The 19,458-nt window shown below is 41.0% G+C and overlaps 1 protein-coding gene across 1 annotated transcript in view; it reads right to left on the bottom strand.

Moving 5' to 3' along the window:
* The window catches only part of SRGAP1 (SLIT-ROBO Rho GTPase activating protein 1), a 286,653-nt gene extending 270,157 nt beyond the window's left edge, over positions 1-16,496 (bottom strand). The window contains exon 1 of the mRNA XM_039234288.1: positions 16,116-16,496. Within this exon, the coding sequence (XP_039090219.1) occupies positions 16,116-16,182 (67 nt within the window). The 5' untranslated portion in view covers positions 16,183-16,496. The remainder of the gene's footprint in view (positions 1-16,115) is intronic.
* Positions 16,497-19,458: the final 2,962 nt, after the last annotated feature.

Here is a 19,458-nt window from a genome sequence, read left to right as displayed (position 1 = left end):
ACACTACCTATAAAAATTTGTAGAATGCAGGTGCAGCAATGCTTACAGGAAATTTTATTAGCTTACATATTTGCATTAGAAAAGAAGAAAAATAAGAACCTGGAAAATAAGTAAGAACTTTTAAAAAATGGCAAAACAATGCTCACCAAAAAAAGTAAAAGGAGGAGAATAATACGGAGAATAAGCCAGTGAAACGGAAAACAAATATACAATATATATAAATCAAGAAAGCAAAAATCTTGCTCTTTAAAAATACTAACAAACAACTCTGGCGAAGTCAATCAAGGAAAAAAGGGGGAAAGGCACAAAGGCAATTGTTATTCATAGAAAAGAGGCATAACTGCAGATGCTATGGGATTAAGAAGATATGAGAATATTATAAGCAATGTTATACCAGTCAGTCAGAAGTATAAATGTGAAAGCAATGACAGATATTTTTTCTTGATGAAAGCACTAGATCTAGATAACTGTAGTGATGAGTTCTACTAAACATTTAAGACTCAGAGAATTCCAATCTTACATGAAATTCTACAGTAAAGTTAAAGAGATACCCCACATGACCCATTCTGCCCGAAACAAAAATGCAGGATAAAGTATTTTTAAAATATGACTTTAATCACATCATCAGCTTTCACATGAGAGAGAGAATATTGAGAGGAAACAATCCTCCACTAATTTCAAATACTATTACTTTCAGATCACAAAATAATTATATTTTTTTAAAAAGAAATTAAATAACCCCACTTTTTTTGTTTTAATTTGAAAGCTTATTCCTATAAGCCTCATGAGTCAAAGAAGAAACCAATTTTAGAAACTGAAAATACCTAGAACTTAATTCCAACGAACTTTACTTATCAAATCTTATGACATACATGCAGCACAGGTGATGCACAATTACTAGGAATGCAGAACAGACACCTTAGTTAGGAATAATACATATATTAGATATAACATTTGTATTAGAAAAGAAACTTACTATCTTAAATGCTTACAGTAGCAAAAAAGGATAAAAATGAATACACTAAGCATCTAACTTAAGAAAATAAGAGAATAAACCCAAAGAAAATCACATATGTCACAGTAAAGATAAGATCAGTGATCAATAAAATAAAAAGAAAACCCAGCAAAAATAGACAAGCCTCCCTTTAAGATTCAGCAAAAAACAGAGAAGGGAAAATAATTTAACAATTTTTTTAAGTTTATTTATTTTGAGAAAGAGGAAGAACACAGAGAGAGGGAAAGAGAGAATCCCAAGCAGGCTCCACACTATCAGTGCAGAGCCCAATGTAGGGCACAAACTCAAGAACTGTGAGATCATGAACTAAGCCAAAATCAAGAGTTGGACACTCAACTGCCTGAGCCACCCAGACACCCAATAGTATTTTAAATTCAATACAGATCAGCCACTTTAAAAAAATAATAAAATACTATCAGTAACATTATCAATATATTTGAAAACAAAATGGACAAATTTCTGGAAAAATACACTGTATCAGAACTGATGCCAGAAGAAACAGAAAAAATAAATAATCTTGTAACTAATAAAGGAAATGACTAACTGCCAATGAGCACTTAAAAAGTTTTTCCAAACTTTCAAGGAAAAGGATATTCCAAAATGTCAAACTCTTCCACAAAATAGGAAAAGAAGCAATACTGTCCAACACATTATGTGAGGCTAGTATAACTCAGATAGGAACCCAGACAAGGACATTATCAGAAAGGAAAACCACAGGCCAGTTTCATTCAGGAATTGAGAGGCAAAAAACCCTTAATACTGGCAAACTGAATTCAACTGTTTTTGTTTTCAAAATTTATATATTTATTTGGAGAGAGAGAGAGAGAGCGCGCAGGGGGAGAGGCAGAGAGAAAGAAGAGAGAGAATCCTGAGCTGTCAGCACAGAGCAAGACACAGGGCTTGATCTCATGAACCACAAGAGTATGACATGAGCTGAAATCAAGAGCCCGATGCTTAGCCAACTAAACCACCCAGGTACCCCTCCAACTGTTTTTATATACATAAAATATAACAATGAAAACAGGCTTAATTCTGGAATGCAAAGATGGTTTAATATTAGGCAATCTATAAACATTACTCAACAATTAACAGAGTAAAGAAAAAGTATTAATTAGATGCAAAAAGAAAAAAGATAACATTCAATCACGTATTAACAATTAAATCCTCAAGTAAACAAGAAATACAAGAGATTTTACCATACCTGATGAAAAATGTCTATAATAAACCAAAAACAATCATCCTTTAAGGGAGGAGGAGCTTAAAACCATTCCCTTTGTATCCAGAACAAGAAAAGAATGCCAAAGTTACCACTTTCACTAACGTACTCCAAATTCTGCCTAGGGCAAAAATACAAGAAAAATAAATTAAAGCATAAAGTTTAGGAAGTGGGAAATAAAACTATCTTGCTTTGCATATAGGGTTTTTTTTTTTTTACAAAAAAAAAAGTTATAAATAGTCATAGACCAGCAAAGTGGTTTGATATAAAACCAATATGCTAAAGTAAACTGCATTTCTGTATAACAGAAAACAATTAGAACACAATTTTAGAAGAGACCTTGTGAACATTGGTAAATCTAATAAAAGCATAGAAAATATAAAACTATACAGAAAGATATTTTAACAAGAACTAAGTAAATGGAGAAATATTCATAGTCATGGGTAGGAAGAACTAATACTATACAGATGCAAACTCTCTTGTAGTTGATGTATCATGTCACACAGTTTCAATCAAAATGCTGGCAGGTTTCCCAGGGAAGGAAAAACTGATTCTAAAATGTATTTGGAAGAGAAAAGACCAAGATCACCAAGGTAGTTCTGAAAAAATAAGTAAGGAGGATTTGGCCTATCAGACATAAAGGGTTATTTATAAAGCTACTGTAATTAAAAGAATGTAATACTGGTGCAAAAACCTATAATTAACCAATGAAACACAATAGTATCCAGAGATAAAGTCATGCACATTGAAACTGTGGTCCAGGCAAAAGGAAGTATTAGGGGGCACCTGGGCAGTTCAGTCAGTAGAGCATGCTACTCTTGATCGCAGGGTGGTAATTTCAAGCCCTACACTGAGCACAGAGCTTATTTTAAAAAATAAATAAAAGAAAATTAAAGTAAAATAAGGAAGTATTTAGCAAATGAAACTAAAAAAAAATAAATTTGGCCCTCCATATGAAAAGAACTGAAACTATATCTCTAGCTCACAGTATGAAAAATAAACTTCAGATGAATTAAAATCCTATTTGTCAAAAACAAATTTTTAAAACATTTAGAAGAGGATACAGACAGATATCTTTCTGGCTTCAGAGTATGGAAAGAACTGCTTAAACATCAAACATAAGTTAATAATTGATACATCCGAAAAAAATAACCTCTGTTTATCAAGAGATATCTTTCATACTTGTGAAAATATAAGCTACAACCATGATGAAAATACATGCAATAGACATAATTGGTAAGAGATTAATTGATAAGAGATTAATATCAAGAACTACTAAAAAGAAAAACTCAAAAATCAGCGAGAAGACAAACTAATAGATAAATGGACAAATATATGACTATTTTAGTGACAAAAACACATAGCCAGCAAAAGTGAAAAAATGCTTTTTTTTTAATTTACATCCAAGTTAGTGAGCATATAGTACAATAATGATTTCAGGAGTGGAATCCAGTGATTCATCCCTATGTATAACACTCAGTGATCATCCCGACAAGTGTCTTCCTTAATGCCCCTTGCCTATTTAGCCCATGCCCCCATCCCCCCCACCCCTCCAGCAACCCTCAGATTGCTCTCTGTATTTAAGAGTCTCTTATGTTTCATCCCTGTCCCTGTTTTTATATTTTTGCTTCCCTTCCCTTATGTTCAATTGTTATGTATCTTAAATTCCTTTTAAGAGTGAAGTCAAATGACACTGGTCTTTCTCTAATTTTTCTTAGCATAATATCCTCTAGTTCCATCCACATAGTTGCAAATGGCAAGGTTTCATTTCTTTTTGACTGCCATGTAATATTCCATTGCATGTATATGTGTGTGTATACACACACACACACACACACACACACATACACTATCTTCTTTATCCATTCATCTGTCAATGGGCATTTGGGCTCTTTCCATACTTGGCTACTGTTGACAGCACTAGTACAAACATTGGGGTGCATGTGCCCCTTCAAAACAGCAAAACTGTTTCCTCTGGGTAAATACCTCGCAGTGCAACTGCTTGGTCGTAGGGTACTACTATTTTTTAATTTTTTGAGGAACCCCCATACTGTTTTTCAAGAGGGGTTGTACCAGTTTTCATTCCTACCAGCAGTGCAATAGAGTTCCCCTTTCTCTGTATCCTTGCCAACATCTGTTGTTGCCTGAGTTGTTCATTTTAGCCATTCTGACTGGTGTGAGGTGGTTATCTCACTGTGGTTTAGATTTGTATTTCCCTAATGATGAGTGATGTTAAGCATTTTTTCATGTGCCATCTGGATGCTTCTTTTGAAAAGTATTCATGTCTTTTGCCCATTTCTTCACTGGATTATTTGGGTTTTATTTTTTTAGTGTTGAGTTTGATAAGTTCTTTACAGATTTTGGATACTAACCCTTTATCTGATATGCCATTTCCAAACATCTCCCATTTCACTGGTTGCCTTTTAGTTTTGCTGATTGTTTCCTTTGCTGTACAGAAGCTTTTCATTTTGATGTGGTCCCAACAGTTCATTTTTGCTTTTGTTTCCCTTGCCTCTGGAGATGTGTTAAGTAAGAAGTTGCTGCAGCCGAGGTCAAAGAGGTTGTTGCCTGTCTTCTCCTCTAGGATTTTCATGGCTTCCTGTCTTACATTTAGGTCTTCCATCCATCTTGAGTTTATTTTTGTGTACGGTGTAAGGAAGTGGTCCAGATTCATTTTTCTGCATGTCACTGTCCAGTTTTCTCAACACCACTTGCTGAAGAGACAGTCTTTATTCCATTGATATTCTTTCCTGGTTTGTCAAAGATTAGTTGGCCATACGTTTGTGGAGAATCCATTTCTGAGTTCTCTATTCTGTTCTGATGTTCTGAGTGTCTGTTTTTGTGCCGGTACCGTGTTGCCTTGATTGTTACAGCTTTGTAATACATCTTTAAGTCCGGGATTGTGATGCCTCCAGCTTAGGTTTCCTTTTTCTTTTCTTTTTTCCTTAAATAGTTTATTGTCAAGTTGGTTTCCATAAAACACTCAGTTACTTTTCATTTTCAGAACTGCTTTGGCTATTTAGGGAAGATGTTCTCTTATTAGCAATCAAACACATACAAATTAAAACAAATACCATTTCACCCCAAATAGATTGCCTCTCCAAAAAAACCTATCTTTACTGCTAACTGCTAGTTGTTCACTAAAATCTTCCTCTACCTGGGGCACCTGGGTGGCTCAGTTGGTTAAGCATCAGACTTTGGCTCAGGTCATGATCTCACGGTTTGTGAATTCAAGCCTAGTGTCACGCTCCGCTATGATGGTGTTGAGCCTGCTTGGGATTGACTGTCTTTCCCTCTCTCTGCCCCTCCTCCACTCATACTATCTCATTCAAAATAAATTAATTTTTAAAAATTCCTTTTCTTCCCCAAATTTTTAAATTCAAGTTAGCTAACATATAGTATAGTATTGGTACTGGTTTCTGTAGATTTAGTGATTTGTCACTTATATATATTACCCAGAGATCATAACAAGTGCTCTCCCTAATGCCCATCCCCCACCTAGCCCATCCCCCACCCATCTCCCCTCCAGCAAACTTTAGTTTGTTCTCTATAATTAAGAGTCTCTTGGAGTGCTTGGCTGGCTCAGTTGGTTGAGAGTCCAACTCTAGGTTTCAGCTCAGGTCATGAGCTCATGGTTCATGGGTTTGAGCCCCATATAGCACTCTGTGGTGATAGCTCAAAACCTGCTGGGGATTCTCTCTCTTCCTCTCCCTCCCCCTTCCCCACTGTGGCACACACTCTCTTGCTCTCTCAAATAAGCACCAAAAAAAAAAATCTCTTATGGTTTGCCTCCCTCTCTTTTTATCTTTTTTAAGATTTTTTTAATATAATTTATTGTCAAATTGGTTTCCAAAAATTTTTTTTGAGAGTGAGAGTGCGTGTGTTGGGGGAGGGGCAGAGAGAGAGGAAGACACAGAATGTGAAGCAGGCTCCAGGCTCTGAGCTGTCAGCACAGAGTCCGATGTGGGGCTTAAACTCACAAACCACAAGATCATGACCTGAGCCAAAGTTGGCCACTTAACCAAATGAACCACCCAGGCACCCCTTAACTTATTTCTCCTTCCCTTCCCCTATGTTCATCTCTTTTGTTTCTTAAATTCCACATATGAATAAAATCATATGGTATTTGTCTTTCTCTGACTTATTTCCTTTGGCATAACACACTCTAGTTCTATCCACATTGTTGCAAATGGCAAGACTTCATTCTTTTCAATGGCTGAATAATATTCCATTACGTATATATCACATCTTCTTTAATTACTCATCAGTTGATGGACGTTTGGGCTCTCTCCATCGTTTTGCTATTGTTGATAATACTGTTATAAACACTAGGGTGCAGGGGCACCTGGGTGGCAAATTTGGTTAAGTATCCAACTCTTGGTTTCAGCTCAGGCTATGATCTCATGGTTCGTGGGTTCGAGCCCTGCTTCAGGCTCTGTGCTGACAGTGCAGAGCCTGCTTGGTATTCTCTCTCCCCCCCTCACAATCTGCCCCTACCCTACTGGAGCTCTATCTCTCAAAATAAAGAAACTTAAATTTTGTTTTTTTGGTTTTTTTTTAAATATTTTTATTTATTTCTAGGAGAGAGAGATAGCGTGAGCAGGAGAGGGTCAGAGAGAGAGGGAGATACAGACTCTGAAACAGGCTCCAGGCTCTGAGCTAGCTGTCAGCACAGAGCCCGACACGGGGCTCGAACTCACGAACCGCGAGATCATGACCCAAGCGAAAGTCGGACGCTTAACCGACTAAGCCACCCAGGCTCCCCAAGAAACTTAAATTTTGAAATAGACTTACTAAAAAAATTTTGGGATGCATGTGCCCCTTTTGTATCCTTTGGCTAAATATCTAGTAGTGCAATTGCTGGGGTCACAGGGTAGTTCTATTTAAAATCTTCCTCTCCTCCATGAGAGACTCTTGAATGCTGACAAAAACTGAGGACTGATGGATGTGGGGGGGAGGGGGGATGGGCATGGAGGAGGGCACTTTGGGGATGAGCACTGAGTGTTATGTAGAAACTAATTTGACAATAAACTATTTGTAAAAAATAAATAAATAAATAAAATCTTCCTCTCCTGTCATGGTCACAGAGTCATAGCAGAAATCCAGGCTGTCCAGGTAGACTGTTTGCCAAGTTCCCTTGTAGCAGATGCGGCCATGTGACCAAATTCTCACTAGTTAAATGAATGAAAATTGAGTGTGTTACTTCTAGTCTAGGTTTTAAAATACTGGGGCAGGTGCTCCTCAAGACTCATTTTCCTTCCCACAAGCTAGAACATGGATATCCTTAGGACCCAGCTTCACCCAGGCAGACAAGTTCAGTTCCCTATGGCAGAGTGACAAGGTGGGAAATATTCAAATAATTTAATGAAGCAAAGCAATCCTGATGGCCTGGATTACACACCTTCAGAATGTGGTACGAGAGAAAAAGGAAAAAAAGGAAACAGGGAACAAAGGGAAGGAAGGAAAAAAGAAAAATCTCTATATTTTTATATTATTGCCTTCCAGGGTTCTCTTTAGTATAATAGTTTGGCATTTAGCTTAAATAATCCATTGGGTCCACAGCATTTCAGGATGCAGGGCTCTGATCCACTGCTGTGACAGGCATAAATAACCAGGATTTTGAGAGAAGTCTGACATTACCCAGTAAAGTTGAACATGTTCATTCCCTATGACCCAGAAAGTACACTTAGAGGAGCGCCTGGGTGGCTCAGTCGGTTAAGCATCCAACTTCGGCTCAAGTCTGATCTCACTGTTTGTGGGTTCGAGCCCCACGTCGGGCTCTGTGTCTCCCCTTCTCTCTACCCCATTCCTGCTCATGCTCTGTCTCTCTTTCTCAATAATAAATAAATGTTTAAAAAAAAAAAAGAAAGTACACTTAGAGAAACGTACACCAGGAGACATCTATAGGATGTTATTATTATTCATAATAGCAAAAAACTACAAATAACCCAAATGTCATACTGAATGAAGAGACTACTATTTTTGCACAGTGGAATAAATATACCAATGAAAATAAATTAACTACAGCTGCACACATTCATGAAGATTAATCTTAATATCATAATCCTGAGTGAAAAATGGAAGTCATAAAAAAAACACCTTTAAAATTTTTTATTAGGAAAAATTTTAAACATTCTCAAAAGTAAAGAGAATAATAATAGTGAACCCCACACAATGGCCAATCTTATTTTATCTGTATTTCTCCTTACTTTCACCTTCCCCCATATTACTCTGAAGTAAATCCTACACACCATAATTTCATCCATAAATATTTCAGCATGTATATTCAAAAGATAAAGATTTTTTATACATGCCAAACTACTGTTATTTTAATTATTTAAGTAACATCAATTTCTCAGTATCATGAAAAAATCTGGTACGTGTTCAAACTGCTCTATATTTTTTTACATAATCTCTGTGCCCAGTGTGGGGGCTCAAACTCACAACTCCAAGATCAAGAGTTGTATGATCTACTGACTAAGACAGACAGGTGCCACGAAACAGCTCTGTATCTTCATGTATGAACACAACATACATCAGAACTATAAAGGAGAGGCTCCTGGGTGGCTCAGTCGGTTAAGCGTGGTACTCTTGATTTCTGCTCAGGTCATGATCTTGAGGTTCATGGTTTTGAGTCCCACATTGGGCTCTGCACTAAAAGTGGGAAGACTGCTTGGTATTCTCTCTCCTTCTCTCTCTGCCCTACCTCCCCCCCTACACACACACCATACATAACTACAATGGAAACTATAAAACGGTCATAAAACTGTAAGAAAATAAGGGAATGACTAACACTAAATTCAGAATTGTTGTGGGGTGGTGCGGTCTATGGGATGAAGAAAGATTTGTCAGGAAAAGGGCTACATGGGGTTTCTAAGATACCAGTAATATTATAACTCTTATCCCCCATGGCTAACGGCTCAGGTATTCATTTTAATTTTTTAACTGTAAATAATCACTGTCTACACCCATTTGTATGTACATTTCACCAAAACATTGAGAAGCTGCTGTCCCCCCCCCACACACACACACACAAATAATGTTAGCTGAACTCAAAGCAAAGAAAAACCAAAATACATCACTAAGTTGTAAGCAAACCAGAAGTCTGAAATTGTGCTGTGGACAAATGTGATCAGCAGATGTTCAGTCTCAAGATCAAGTTTTGCTTGGATTTACTTTGTCCCATCCAAGTCCTGAAAGAGGGTGGAGCTCAAAGTGAGATTCCCGCATTAAACCAGTAGACTAACCAGGAGACTTAGTAAGGCACTGCCAAAAACACAGGAAGTACAACATATAGCAAGAACGAAAAATAACCGGAAAGTCCTTCCACCATGCATTACAGCCAGCTATGACCACTTGACGCTCAGCAGCCACAACAGTGACCCGCACACCACAAGCACTCAGTAACTGGTAGCCACTGTGTGATTATTTTTAATTCTTATTATTTCACCATCCTCTTTTGGACTTTTTAAAAATTATTATAAAATATCTCTCCAGGGTCACCTGGGTGGCTCCGTCAGTTGAGTGTCTGACCTCAAGTCAAGTCATGATCTCTGAGTTTGTGAGTTTAAGCCCCATATCAGGTTCACTATCAATGCAGAGCCCTTTTTGGATCCTCTGTCCCCCTCTCTCTGACCCTCCCCCACTTGCACTGTCTCTCAAAAGTAAACATTTAACAAAAAATTAAAAATACATAAAAATAAAATATTCCTCCATACCAAAATGTTCTTCAAAAACTATGATTGGGGCACCTGGGTAGCTCAGGCAGTTACGTATCTGACTCTTGATTTTGGCTCAGGTCATGATCTCACAGTCTGTGGGACTGAGCCCTCACTTGGGATTCTCTCTCTCTCCCTCTCTCTGCTCCTCCTTCTCTCAAAATAAATAAATAAACTTAAAAAAAAAAATCCCTCTGTTAACGACTGCATAACATTCCATGTATATAAGCTCGTTAGCTATCCCTAGTGGAATTTAGTTAACCATTCCCCACTGTTGGACATTTAGTTTGGTTTTAACTTTATGACTTTCTAAAGATGTTACAGACTATTTGAATTCAATTTAGTTTTGTGGTAATACAAAATTATTGGACACCCTACATAATTTTCTGATGACCATGTTAACTTATGTATACTGTAAAGGAATGACAATCCAATGATCACTCTACCCATTCAATAAATATTTAATAAAGCACTATAGGAAAAGGTATGAAAGATACATAAATAATAAATTTTATTGTCATAGTACTTTCTGCTACATGTCAATTATACTTCAATAAAACTGGAAAAAATCAAAGTACTGTCTCATGAAAAAGCAAATACAATTATAAATTAATTCTTCATTTCCATATTGATCTTAAAAATTTATTTTTCTCAAGACCATGAAGTTAAGTCAGTGACCTGATCTGATGTCATAAGAATCCTTTTTACCCCAAGTAAATAAAATACACTGATTGAACCACAGCTTTCACTTTCCGTAAAATGTCACTGAACAAATGTAAAGAAAATTTAAAACAAGGCTGTTACTTGTACTGTTAAGTGTTAAATGACAATATAAAATCCACTTAGAAGGTGCTGAGGATCTCTCTGGTTTGCCTACCACACTTCCCTTTTTATATCCACCATTCCAGAAGTACCCGGGACTTTACCAGGATGACTCAAGATTCACCCACTTTAAGATATTCAGGTAGCAGCCTGGTGATTACGCATTTGAATTTCAAAAAGCTCATCCACGTCACAATTTGTTGTAACAAAGCAGCAGTTGAAATATAAAGAAAACCAAAATTAAACGGACAAGGACTAATTTTTATTGACTATTATGTGTCAGGCCTGTGACATAGCTTTCCACAAATCATCTCACTGAAACCTTAGAAAAACAAGAAGGTAAGTACTATTATTATCCCCATTTTACAGATGAAGAAATGGACTCTCCGAGATCACACATGTGATCAGTGGCAGGGCTGGATAGCTAACACCAAAATCTCTGCTCTTAAACACTATGTTCTCTCTCCTCCCATCCTGAAATCTCAACAGGAGTGCATATATATGTTATCAACAAAGTAGAAAGTAACTCCAGACCAACAAACGAAAATACTTTCAAATGATTAAAAATGTTCTCAAATAGCGACCCCTACCTAATCCCACCTTTTACCTCAAAAAATTGAAACAAAAATAGAGTGAGGAGACACACAGCTTACTCTCTTTTCTTTACTTAATATGTCAATTGTCTGAATTGAAGTGAAAATGGGCAGCATGAATGAAATAAGAAAAGGGTCTGGTCAAGCTACAGAGCAGACTCTCGATCCATAATCAGAGCTGTAAATGTGTGCCCCCGATACTGGTCAACATTTCACAAGAGTAAACAAACCGATCTAGACTGCCAGAGCTGAGGGCTACCATACTGTAGTACATGCCAACTTGGCATTTGTACTACACAGGGACGTGTTTCGCTCAAAACTTTCTCCCAAACTGTTCCTTAATAGATTTTGAAGTTCATGAAACTAATCAGGGTTTCTGGGCAACATAAGAGGGCTTACTACAGTAGCTGCCATTAGTTTGACCAAAATTTCAAGCAAGTTACATTTGTACATATTCACCATATTTCCATATGAAGCCACTGCCTGCACATTGTGGTTTCTTGAAATGATCTTGGTGAAAAAAAAAAAAATCAGCTACAGTTAATCAATTTAATTAACTCCTCCTGTTAACAGACTTTGCTGTTCTCTTCTAGGTGCAATGAGGATTCCTTCACTGAATGTAAAGTCTAAACAGTGAAGTGTTCTATCTCCTGCTCTACTCTGTGAGGAATCTAGAAGTAAATCATTCCTCCTGAAAACAAATGACCTGGTTCTAGCCCCAGGTATGTTAATTGTGTAACTCTATCATTATGCTTCCTTGCATCGTGTAAATGAATGGGTTGGACAGGAAATGTTTCATGTCCCTCCCAGCTATAAATTTTAATTCATAATTTAGGTTGTTGCTGTTTTCTATTACAGGTTACATGAAAGACCATCAGATGCAGATACAGGTTCCGTATTAGTGATAGCAGCACTTTTTCCTGTTGAAACCCGCTGCATGACATGGGGTCATATAAAACTGAATTGGTATTTCCTCGTGTTCCATCTGCTACCAAAATGTACTATTTGCAGTTCAGGCGGCAGTGGTCGAAGAAGAACGGATTTTCTTGGCACTTTCTGCACATACGGCATGGAGATGAGTAGGAGATTATCCCTGAAAAAATACTGCAAATAATAGCTGTCGATCCTTAGCAACTAACAACGTGCATTATTAAAAACAAACACAACCTCTTGTTCATGAGTTCCACCTCACAAAATGTGTCCTTTGATTCTTTTGGTTCCCATATGGGAACTAGTATTTTTTTATATGAGCCACCATACTTTTGCTGCAGAATTCAAAAATTGCATAGAACACTAAAATCCAGATAATCTCCAAACCTTCTGTTAGCCAGTTGTTAACGATCTTTTCTACTGCTAAGCTTTTTGCCAGAGGTGCTAACAAGTAACACAGTCAACTGATTTGAGTTTCATACACTTCTCCTGACAAGTTGTGTTTTAAGAGCCCCCACAAACAAGAGATTAATTTCTCTGGATTCTAAATCTTTGAGAAGTTGACTAACATGCATGAAATAGTCTTTCTTCTCCCAGCTAACACACTCCTTTTAAATTTAAGGATTGGAGGGGAGGGGTCCTTTTGTCCCTGATTTAAACCAATCTATTCTTTGATAACATGTGTAATTCACAATTCCACCTCCTTTTACAATTGTGTGCTATGCTTTTCTGAACATGGTTTTATTGTTTTTCTGTATTCCTTACTGCATCACATTTTAATTTTCTGAGAACTCCAATAATACATGCTTGTGAACTCATTATTTAAAAAAAAAAAAAAAAAGGGAAAGCAAAGATGATCTCCCCCCCCCCCAAAATCAGGTAGTAAATGAAATACAAAATGCATGAAAATTTTTCTAAGTGATCAATATGAACTGACAAGACATCTTAGAAATGAGGAAGTCCAATCTACTCATCTTACAGGTAAGACAACCAAAAGCCAGAGAGAAGCTAAGTGACTTACTCACCATGACATATCTAACTGGATGCATTTATGGTTTTACACATAAAATTACACACTGTCACCTATGATGGTTCTTTTCACAGTTGAGAACAGCTCTGGGAAGTCTGTTCCTAAAACACGTGGAGGCAGCCACAGTGGCAAAATCCCACATCTGGAGTCACTCCTTGAAATCAAATCATTATCTTAGACATTCTGAAATACGTGCAACTGGTATTAGGGAAACAGGAGAGAGGAAGAAAGAACAATACTCCAGACTATTGAGTTTTAAGTCAGGAGGTTAAAAAAAAAAAAAATCACACATAATCAAAAATGACTCCTGAAATCACCCTTACCCAGAGAGTCCAATATATGTGGCTTTATTTACTGGGAACAGACCTAGGACTTCTCTTATGAGTCCAGCACAGCCGGTTTTCTGTTAGCAATCAAACAGGCCACATTTCTTTTGTTTATCATCAGATGAAATAGTTGGCTGGAATTAAAAGAGGTGGTTGTTCCAAAACCACGTATCTTCAAACAGCAGACTAGCACTCTGCCAGGGGAAGATGCTCCCCCTTAAAGAGGGACTCAGGAAATAAAACAGTTAGAAAATCAGACTCCTGCATTTCACATCCCTAGTAAGGAACCTATCTATTCTCACTGCATGGGACAGTTTGGCCTCATGCACTATTTCACTGTCATTTTTCTCCTGCTAGTTTCTTGATTATGCCTGGAAGTACAGGTGAATTGGTGCCATTAAAGGTATGCAGGATCCAACCCCACTGTATTACCCCATTACCCTATGTATATCCTACAATTGCATATGGAATGCAATGGAATGATGTGGGTTAGACACAGGATGTGTGAAAGTAAAGTCTGGACTCAGGTCCTGATAAGAAGGGCAAGCCAGGTATAGGAAAGGATCACAAAGCAGCCTGAAGACTGTAGGTCTATGTCAATGAGGAAGGTTGAAGGGAATAGGGATCACTTTCTATGGGACTGAATTTGTTCCAAAAAAAAATCTTCACCATGTTCATAAATTTTCCTTGCATTGGATTTGACAGACACATTTTAAACATTGCAACACATCCCATTATATTGACTTTTAATCCACGTAGAGGGTCTGTCTCTCAAGCATATCAGTAATCAGGTAACAACAGACTTCACACTCTGAAAGAAATTAACGAAGAGACGATTTTTCATATGAGGACTTGATCACGGACAAATGAGCTTAGAGCAGAAATAACTAAGCCAATACTTGAAAGTGCATTCCGCCAGCCGGTGCTGCAGGCGGCAAGCAAGCCAGGCTACTCTCCCTCCAAGATCTACCACAAAGAGCCATGTGGGAACCCTTGCACAAGGAATGGTGATGAGGAACAAGAGTTCTACCTGAAAATGAGAGGATTTCGGCTGTGCTGGACTAACATGAAGAAAGGTTCTGCTTATGGAAAAGTTAACCTGTCACTAAGGAAAGAATTACTCCTCCGCCAATATAACTTCCATGTCAATGTAACCAGTTGCTGTAAGTAGAAATTATCTTAATTACCAGCAGTTAAAAATGGGTTTCCTGAGCAGTGTTTAGCTTACATCCATTAGGGGTTAGCCTAAAGGAAAGCATGAGTCCCTGGGCTTGCACACCGTGTTTGTTAGGGGCCAAGAGGAGTTGGCCCTAATTCACCCTCAGGGGATGGAGGGTCCCTCCACCAGGTGCTCTCACAGGACTCCAGGCATTTTCACAACTGAACCACACAAAAGAACGCCCAGGCTGCACCTGCCTTTCCCAAGGCAAGGAAGGAATGCCTCTCCCTGATACAGAAGACTGTGTCAGAAAAAAACACAGGTGTCTACACAGCAATTGTTATGAACTTTGCAATGAATATTCCAAAGCACAGCATCAATCTCACCACTCCATCCATTGTCTCAACAGGGAAAAACCACCCGGGAGACACCAGAGAAGAGGAAAAACACAGCAAGACAAAAAGACCAAACACAACAGAGATATATGTTCATTAAACCCTTCAACGGCCACACAAAATACTTGTACTAGAGAGAAAATGCATTTTTTAAAACCCAAGGCACGTTAAGTACAAATGCTTAATCAACCCTAATTAGGTTCCTTCATTAGTTGACAATGTAAAAGGACTGAAACTACTACTTAAATATTCAAACCTTCATTTTACATTCAAGTACCTTCCAGCAAATGATAAAACAATATTCCCGGGTGAGTGTGGAAGATGGCACTGAATTCTGGCCCATGTATATAAAGGAGGAGTCGGATTCCACTAGTCCCCGCTTGGTTTCACAGACAGGCTTTCAGGGAGCTGTTTTCTAAAAGGCGGACTCGCCCTAATACGTTAACAGAGAACAGTGTAAAGGTCTAAAATCGTCTGCACTCAGGGAATCTGTGGACCACTTGACGTCCAGGCTTCAGAAAAATGATTCCTTAAAAATAGCATTGCGACAAAGATATCAGTTAAAAAGAATAACAAGGGGGAGGAAGAGGGTAACTGGGCAGGAGCCACGGCCGCCGCCCGCGTAAGTTGCCCGGCTGAAGGCGGTGGTTAAGTTAAAGCCAGTTCTCTGTCTCCCGGAGGTGCGCTCCAGCAGTCGGAGAAAGCCGCCCGGTGTCCAGCTCCCCGTGGGCTTTCGGGACTGGGACCGACACGGGGACGGGCTTGTACGAAGCCCAGGGTGGCGCAGCCAGAAGCTCCGGCTGCCCCTCACCTCCCTCCTCCAACGCAGACACCAAGTTAGAAACGCAACTCCTCGAGCACAATGACAAGGAGGCACACAAAAGGAGCAAGGCAGCCGCTCCCATCCTTACCTTTGACTTGACTTTCGTACTCGGCTATGATCTCTTTGTCCTTTTTGAATCTGCTCGGAGTGGACATTATCCAGCTGTTCTGGGTTGGCTTTCAATGGGCAAGTTCTGCTCGGTTGTCACAAACCAGTCTCCTTGGAGAGGCAGAGAGAGAGTTGTACTCCCACACACCGGCAACCCGGAGGCGGCACCCACAGGACGTAAAGGAGGAGGAAGGGGGGGAGGCGGAAAAGAGGAGCGAGCCGAGGACTAGATTAACCCGGGCGCTGGCACCATGCTCTCCGCTCCGAGCGGCCGTCGGTGATCCGCAGAGGAGCCGGGCTCGGGGCCGGAGGGGCCCGGCGCGCAGGCAAACTCCCGCGAGCCAGCGGCGGGGGGCGTCTCCCTGCCCACCCCACCCGGAGCCGGCCACTTCCTCTACGGCCGCTGGGCGGACGCGGGGTTCGCGCCGGCGCTCCGCACCATTGTTAGAAACCCGCAGCGGGCGCTCGGGGCAGGGCCGGCCGCGGAGGGCGGGCGCCGCGACCCTCCCTTCCTGCTCCGGCCGCCGGCTCCGGCGCGCGAGGGTCCCGCCCGGGCCGGGATGCTGCCGCCGCGGACGCCGCTCCCCCGTCGGCAAAGGCTGCCGCTAGCGTCCGGGCGGACGGCAGGAAACGTAGTCCTAGAGCGAGTCTCTGCTGCTGGCCCGGAGGGCGGCCGCTGCGCGGTCCGGTCGCGTCCTGGGCGCAGCCCCGGTGGAGTTTAGGTCTCGACAGCCGGCGCCGCGAGGGGCCTCTGCCTCCTTGGCCGCGGGGCGCCGACGCTCCCTCTTTCTCCTCGTCCCGCTCTCCGCTGCTGCCCCCCGGAGGCCGCCGCTGCGTTGCACACTCGCACGCGCACCGGGAGGAGCCGCGCCCCGGGCGGCCGCAAAGTTGCCGGCGCGCACACGGCCCGCGGCTCCCCGCGCCCACGGAGCGAGCTGCGGGCGGCGGCCGAAGCGGCCGCGCGGGACCCGGCGAAGAGGGGCAGGGCTCGCGGGAGGGGCGGCGCCGCGGCCCGTGCCCTTCGCCCTCGCCCGGCTCGGCAGGGAACGCCGGCTCGGCCGGGAAGATGGACGCCTCTCGCTGCCCCCCGCGGCCCCGCCCCCCGCGCCGAGCCCGGGCGGCCGTAGGCGACGCCCCCCGCGCCGCGCCCGGCGGGGGCTCGGCTGCGCCCGGCGCGCGGGGCGGACTGCAGCCTCAGCGGCTGGGAAGCCCCTCACCGACCCGGGGCGCCTTAGATCGAGGGAGGGGGCTCGGGAGGGGGCTCGGGAGGGGGCTCGGGAGGGACTTTTTCCAGAATCCATCGGAGAAATAGAGTTGGAGCCCTCCACGACAGGAAGGGATGTGACTCCAAGATGTTGGACCCCAGGAGAGAACTGGAGGCTCAGGGAATTGTGAACGACTTGGCTGCTGAAAGTCAACGGAGGGTGAAGCTCTTCAGTGGAGACGGAGAAAAAGACTCCTCTTGAACACAGTATTCTCCCCACCCTGGAAGTAGCTCCAGGAGCTAGGGTGGTGGAAAAGGCGTGGTCACCGGCTTTCTGACGGACACGTTTACCACTTGGGACCTTTTCTTTCTCCTTTCTAATCACCTCATACATAGTGTGGGCCTGGTTTATCAAAGCGATGTGTTCAGAGGCGTGTCCAGTATACAAATGTTTTTCCCTGCAAGATCTCAACAGAGTAGGGAGTTTTTAGACTTTGATCATTCATTCATGTACCCACTGATAAACTTTCACGTTCATACTGTGGGCCAAACACCAAGCTAAGAGCTAGGGACTCCGAGATCAGGTCCCTGCTCTAAAGGATCTCAAAGTATATTATATGAATAAGTAAGTAAATAAATAAATAAATAAATAATACTGTAAGAGGGAGAAATACTCGTGGCTTTGGGAGCCCTGAAAAGGAAAAATGGGCTTTGAAAAGAAGTGATATTTAAACTGGATTTGAAAGATAAATACTAAGCAGTTTGCCCCCTCAGAGAGGGGAGGGGTTGCATTCCAGGGAGAAAAAGAACATCATACTCTGGGGCAATTGGAAAATATAGTCACAAGATATCTTCCACTAAAAGCCCAGATCTCTGATAGGTGAAAAACATTTTGAAAGTTTATATGTATTTCAACGGATTGTCTGTGCACGTTGTTTTTAATTTTGCAGCTTTTAAAATTTAATTTTTAAACAAATCTTTTAACTTTATAACAACAGAATAGAATATAAGGGGAAAAAATTTTAATCTTTAAAAAAAAATTTTAAGAGGCACCTAGCTGGTGCAGTCAGTGGAGCATGCAACTCTTGATTTCAGGGTTGTAGGTTCAAGCCCCAAGTTGGGTGTAGAGATAACTTCAAAAAATTTTTTTCTTAATTTTTTAAAAATGTGTTTTTCCATGGTGCCAAACAAGAGGTTAACTGCAGAACCCCTCTCTGCCCTAATTTCATGTGGAACAGTCTTATGTAAGAGTTGGGTGAAAAGCCAGAATATCTAAAGTAGAGAGGCTGGGAAGGAAGGTCGGGGGAACTGGGAGAGGCCTCCTGTACTGAGCTCTTGGACACAGTTCTGCAGACGACAGGGGAACATTTTAAGTAGAGAAGCGTCATGATCACATAGGTGTTTTATACAGATACACGGTGGCTGTGTGGAAGGATGGATTGGGCATAGGAAGAGAGAGGCCAGAGATAAGCAGCTTACTTTGGTGATTATTGCAGGTAAATATAAATTGATTCATGTCATCCATCCATGGTGCTATTGGATTTATCTTATATTTGCACTTGGGAAGTACAACTTGGCAGTACAAAGTACAGCCTCTACAAATGAATTGTTAGCTGGAGTTAGGCCTGAACCACTGTGGTAGGCACAAGCTCCAAAGACCAGGTGCTCAGAGATGAATCCTAGCTCTGCAGTTTTTCTGAGTGAGCTGGTAAAAATTAATGCACGTCTCCAGGCCTCAGTTTCCTGTCTGTAAAATGGGTTAATACCAAGCTCCTGGGGATGTGATAAGGACTTACTGAGATAATCCTTTAAAATGCTTATAGCAACATCAGACCATTGTACAGATCCAGTGAATGTTAGTTATCGTTGTAGTTATTATCTCAGTTTTAATCTTCTTTGAAAGAAAGGTATTTAAAACTCAGGGGTGAGGGGGCAGGGCATCTAGGGGCCTAAGTAGGAAGTGTGTGACTTTAGATTCCTGGGTGGTAAGCTCAAGCCCCATGTTGGGTATAGAGATTACTTAAATAAACAGAACTTAAAAAAAGAAATAGATTTTTAAAAGAGACAGTATCTTAAATATCTTTGATCTCATCATGTCCAATAAACCATCAATAAATGT

Source organism: Hyaena hyaena, unplaced genomic scaffold (assembly GCF_003009895.1).
Source record: "Hyaena hyaena isolate Hyena2069 unplaced genomic scaffold, ASM300989v1 scaffold_87, whole genome shotgun sequence".
NCBI lineage: Eukaryota > Metazoa > Chordata > Mammalia > Carnivora > Hyaenidae > Hyaena > Hyaena hyaena.
The sequence above is the reverse complement of the archived record's forward strand: the minus strand, read 5'-3'. Positions and strand labels throughout refer to the sequence as shown.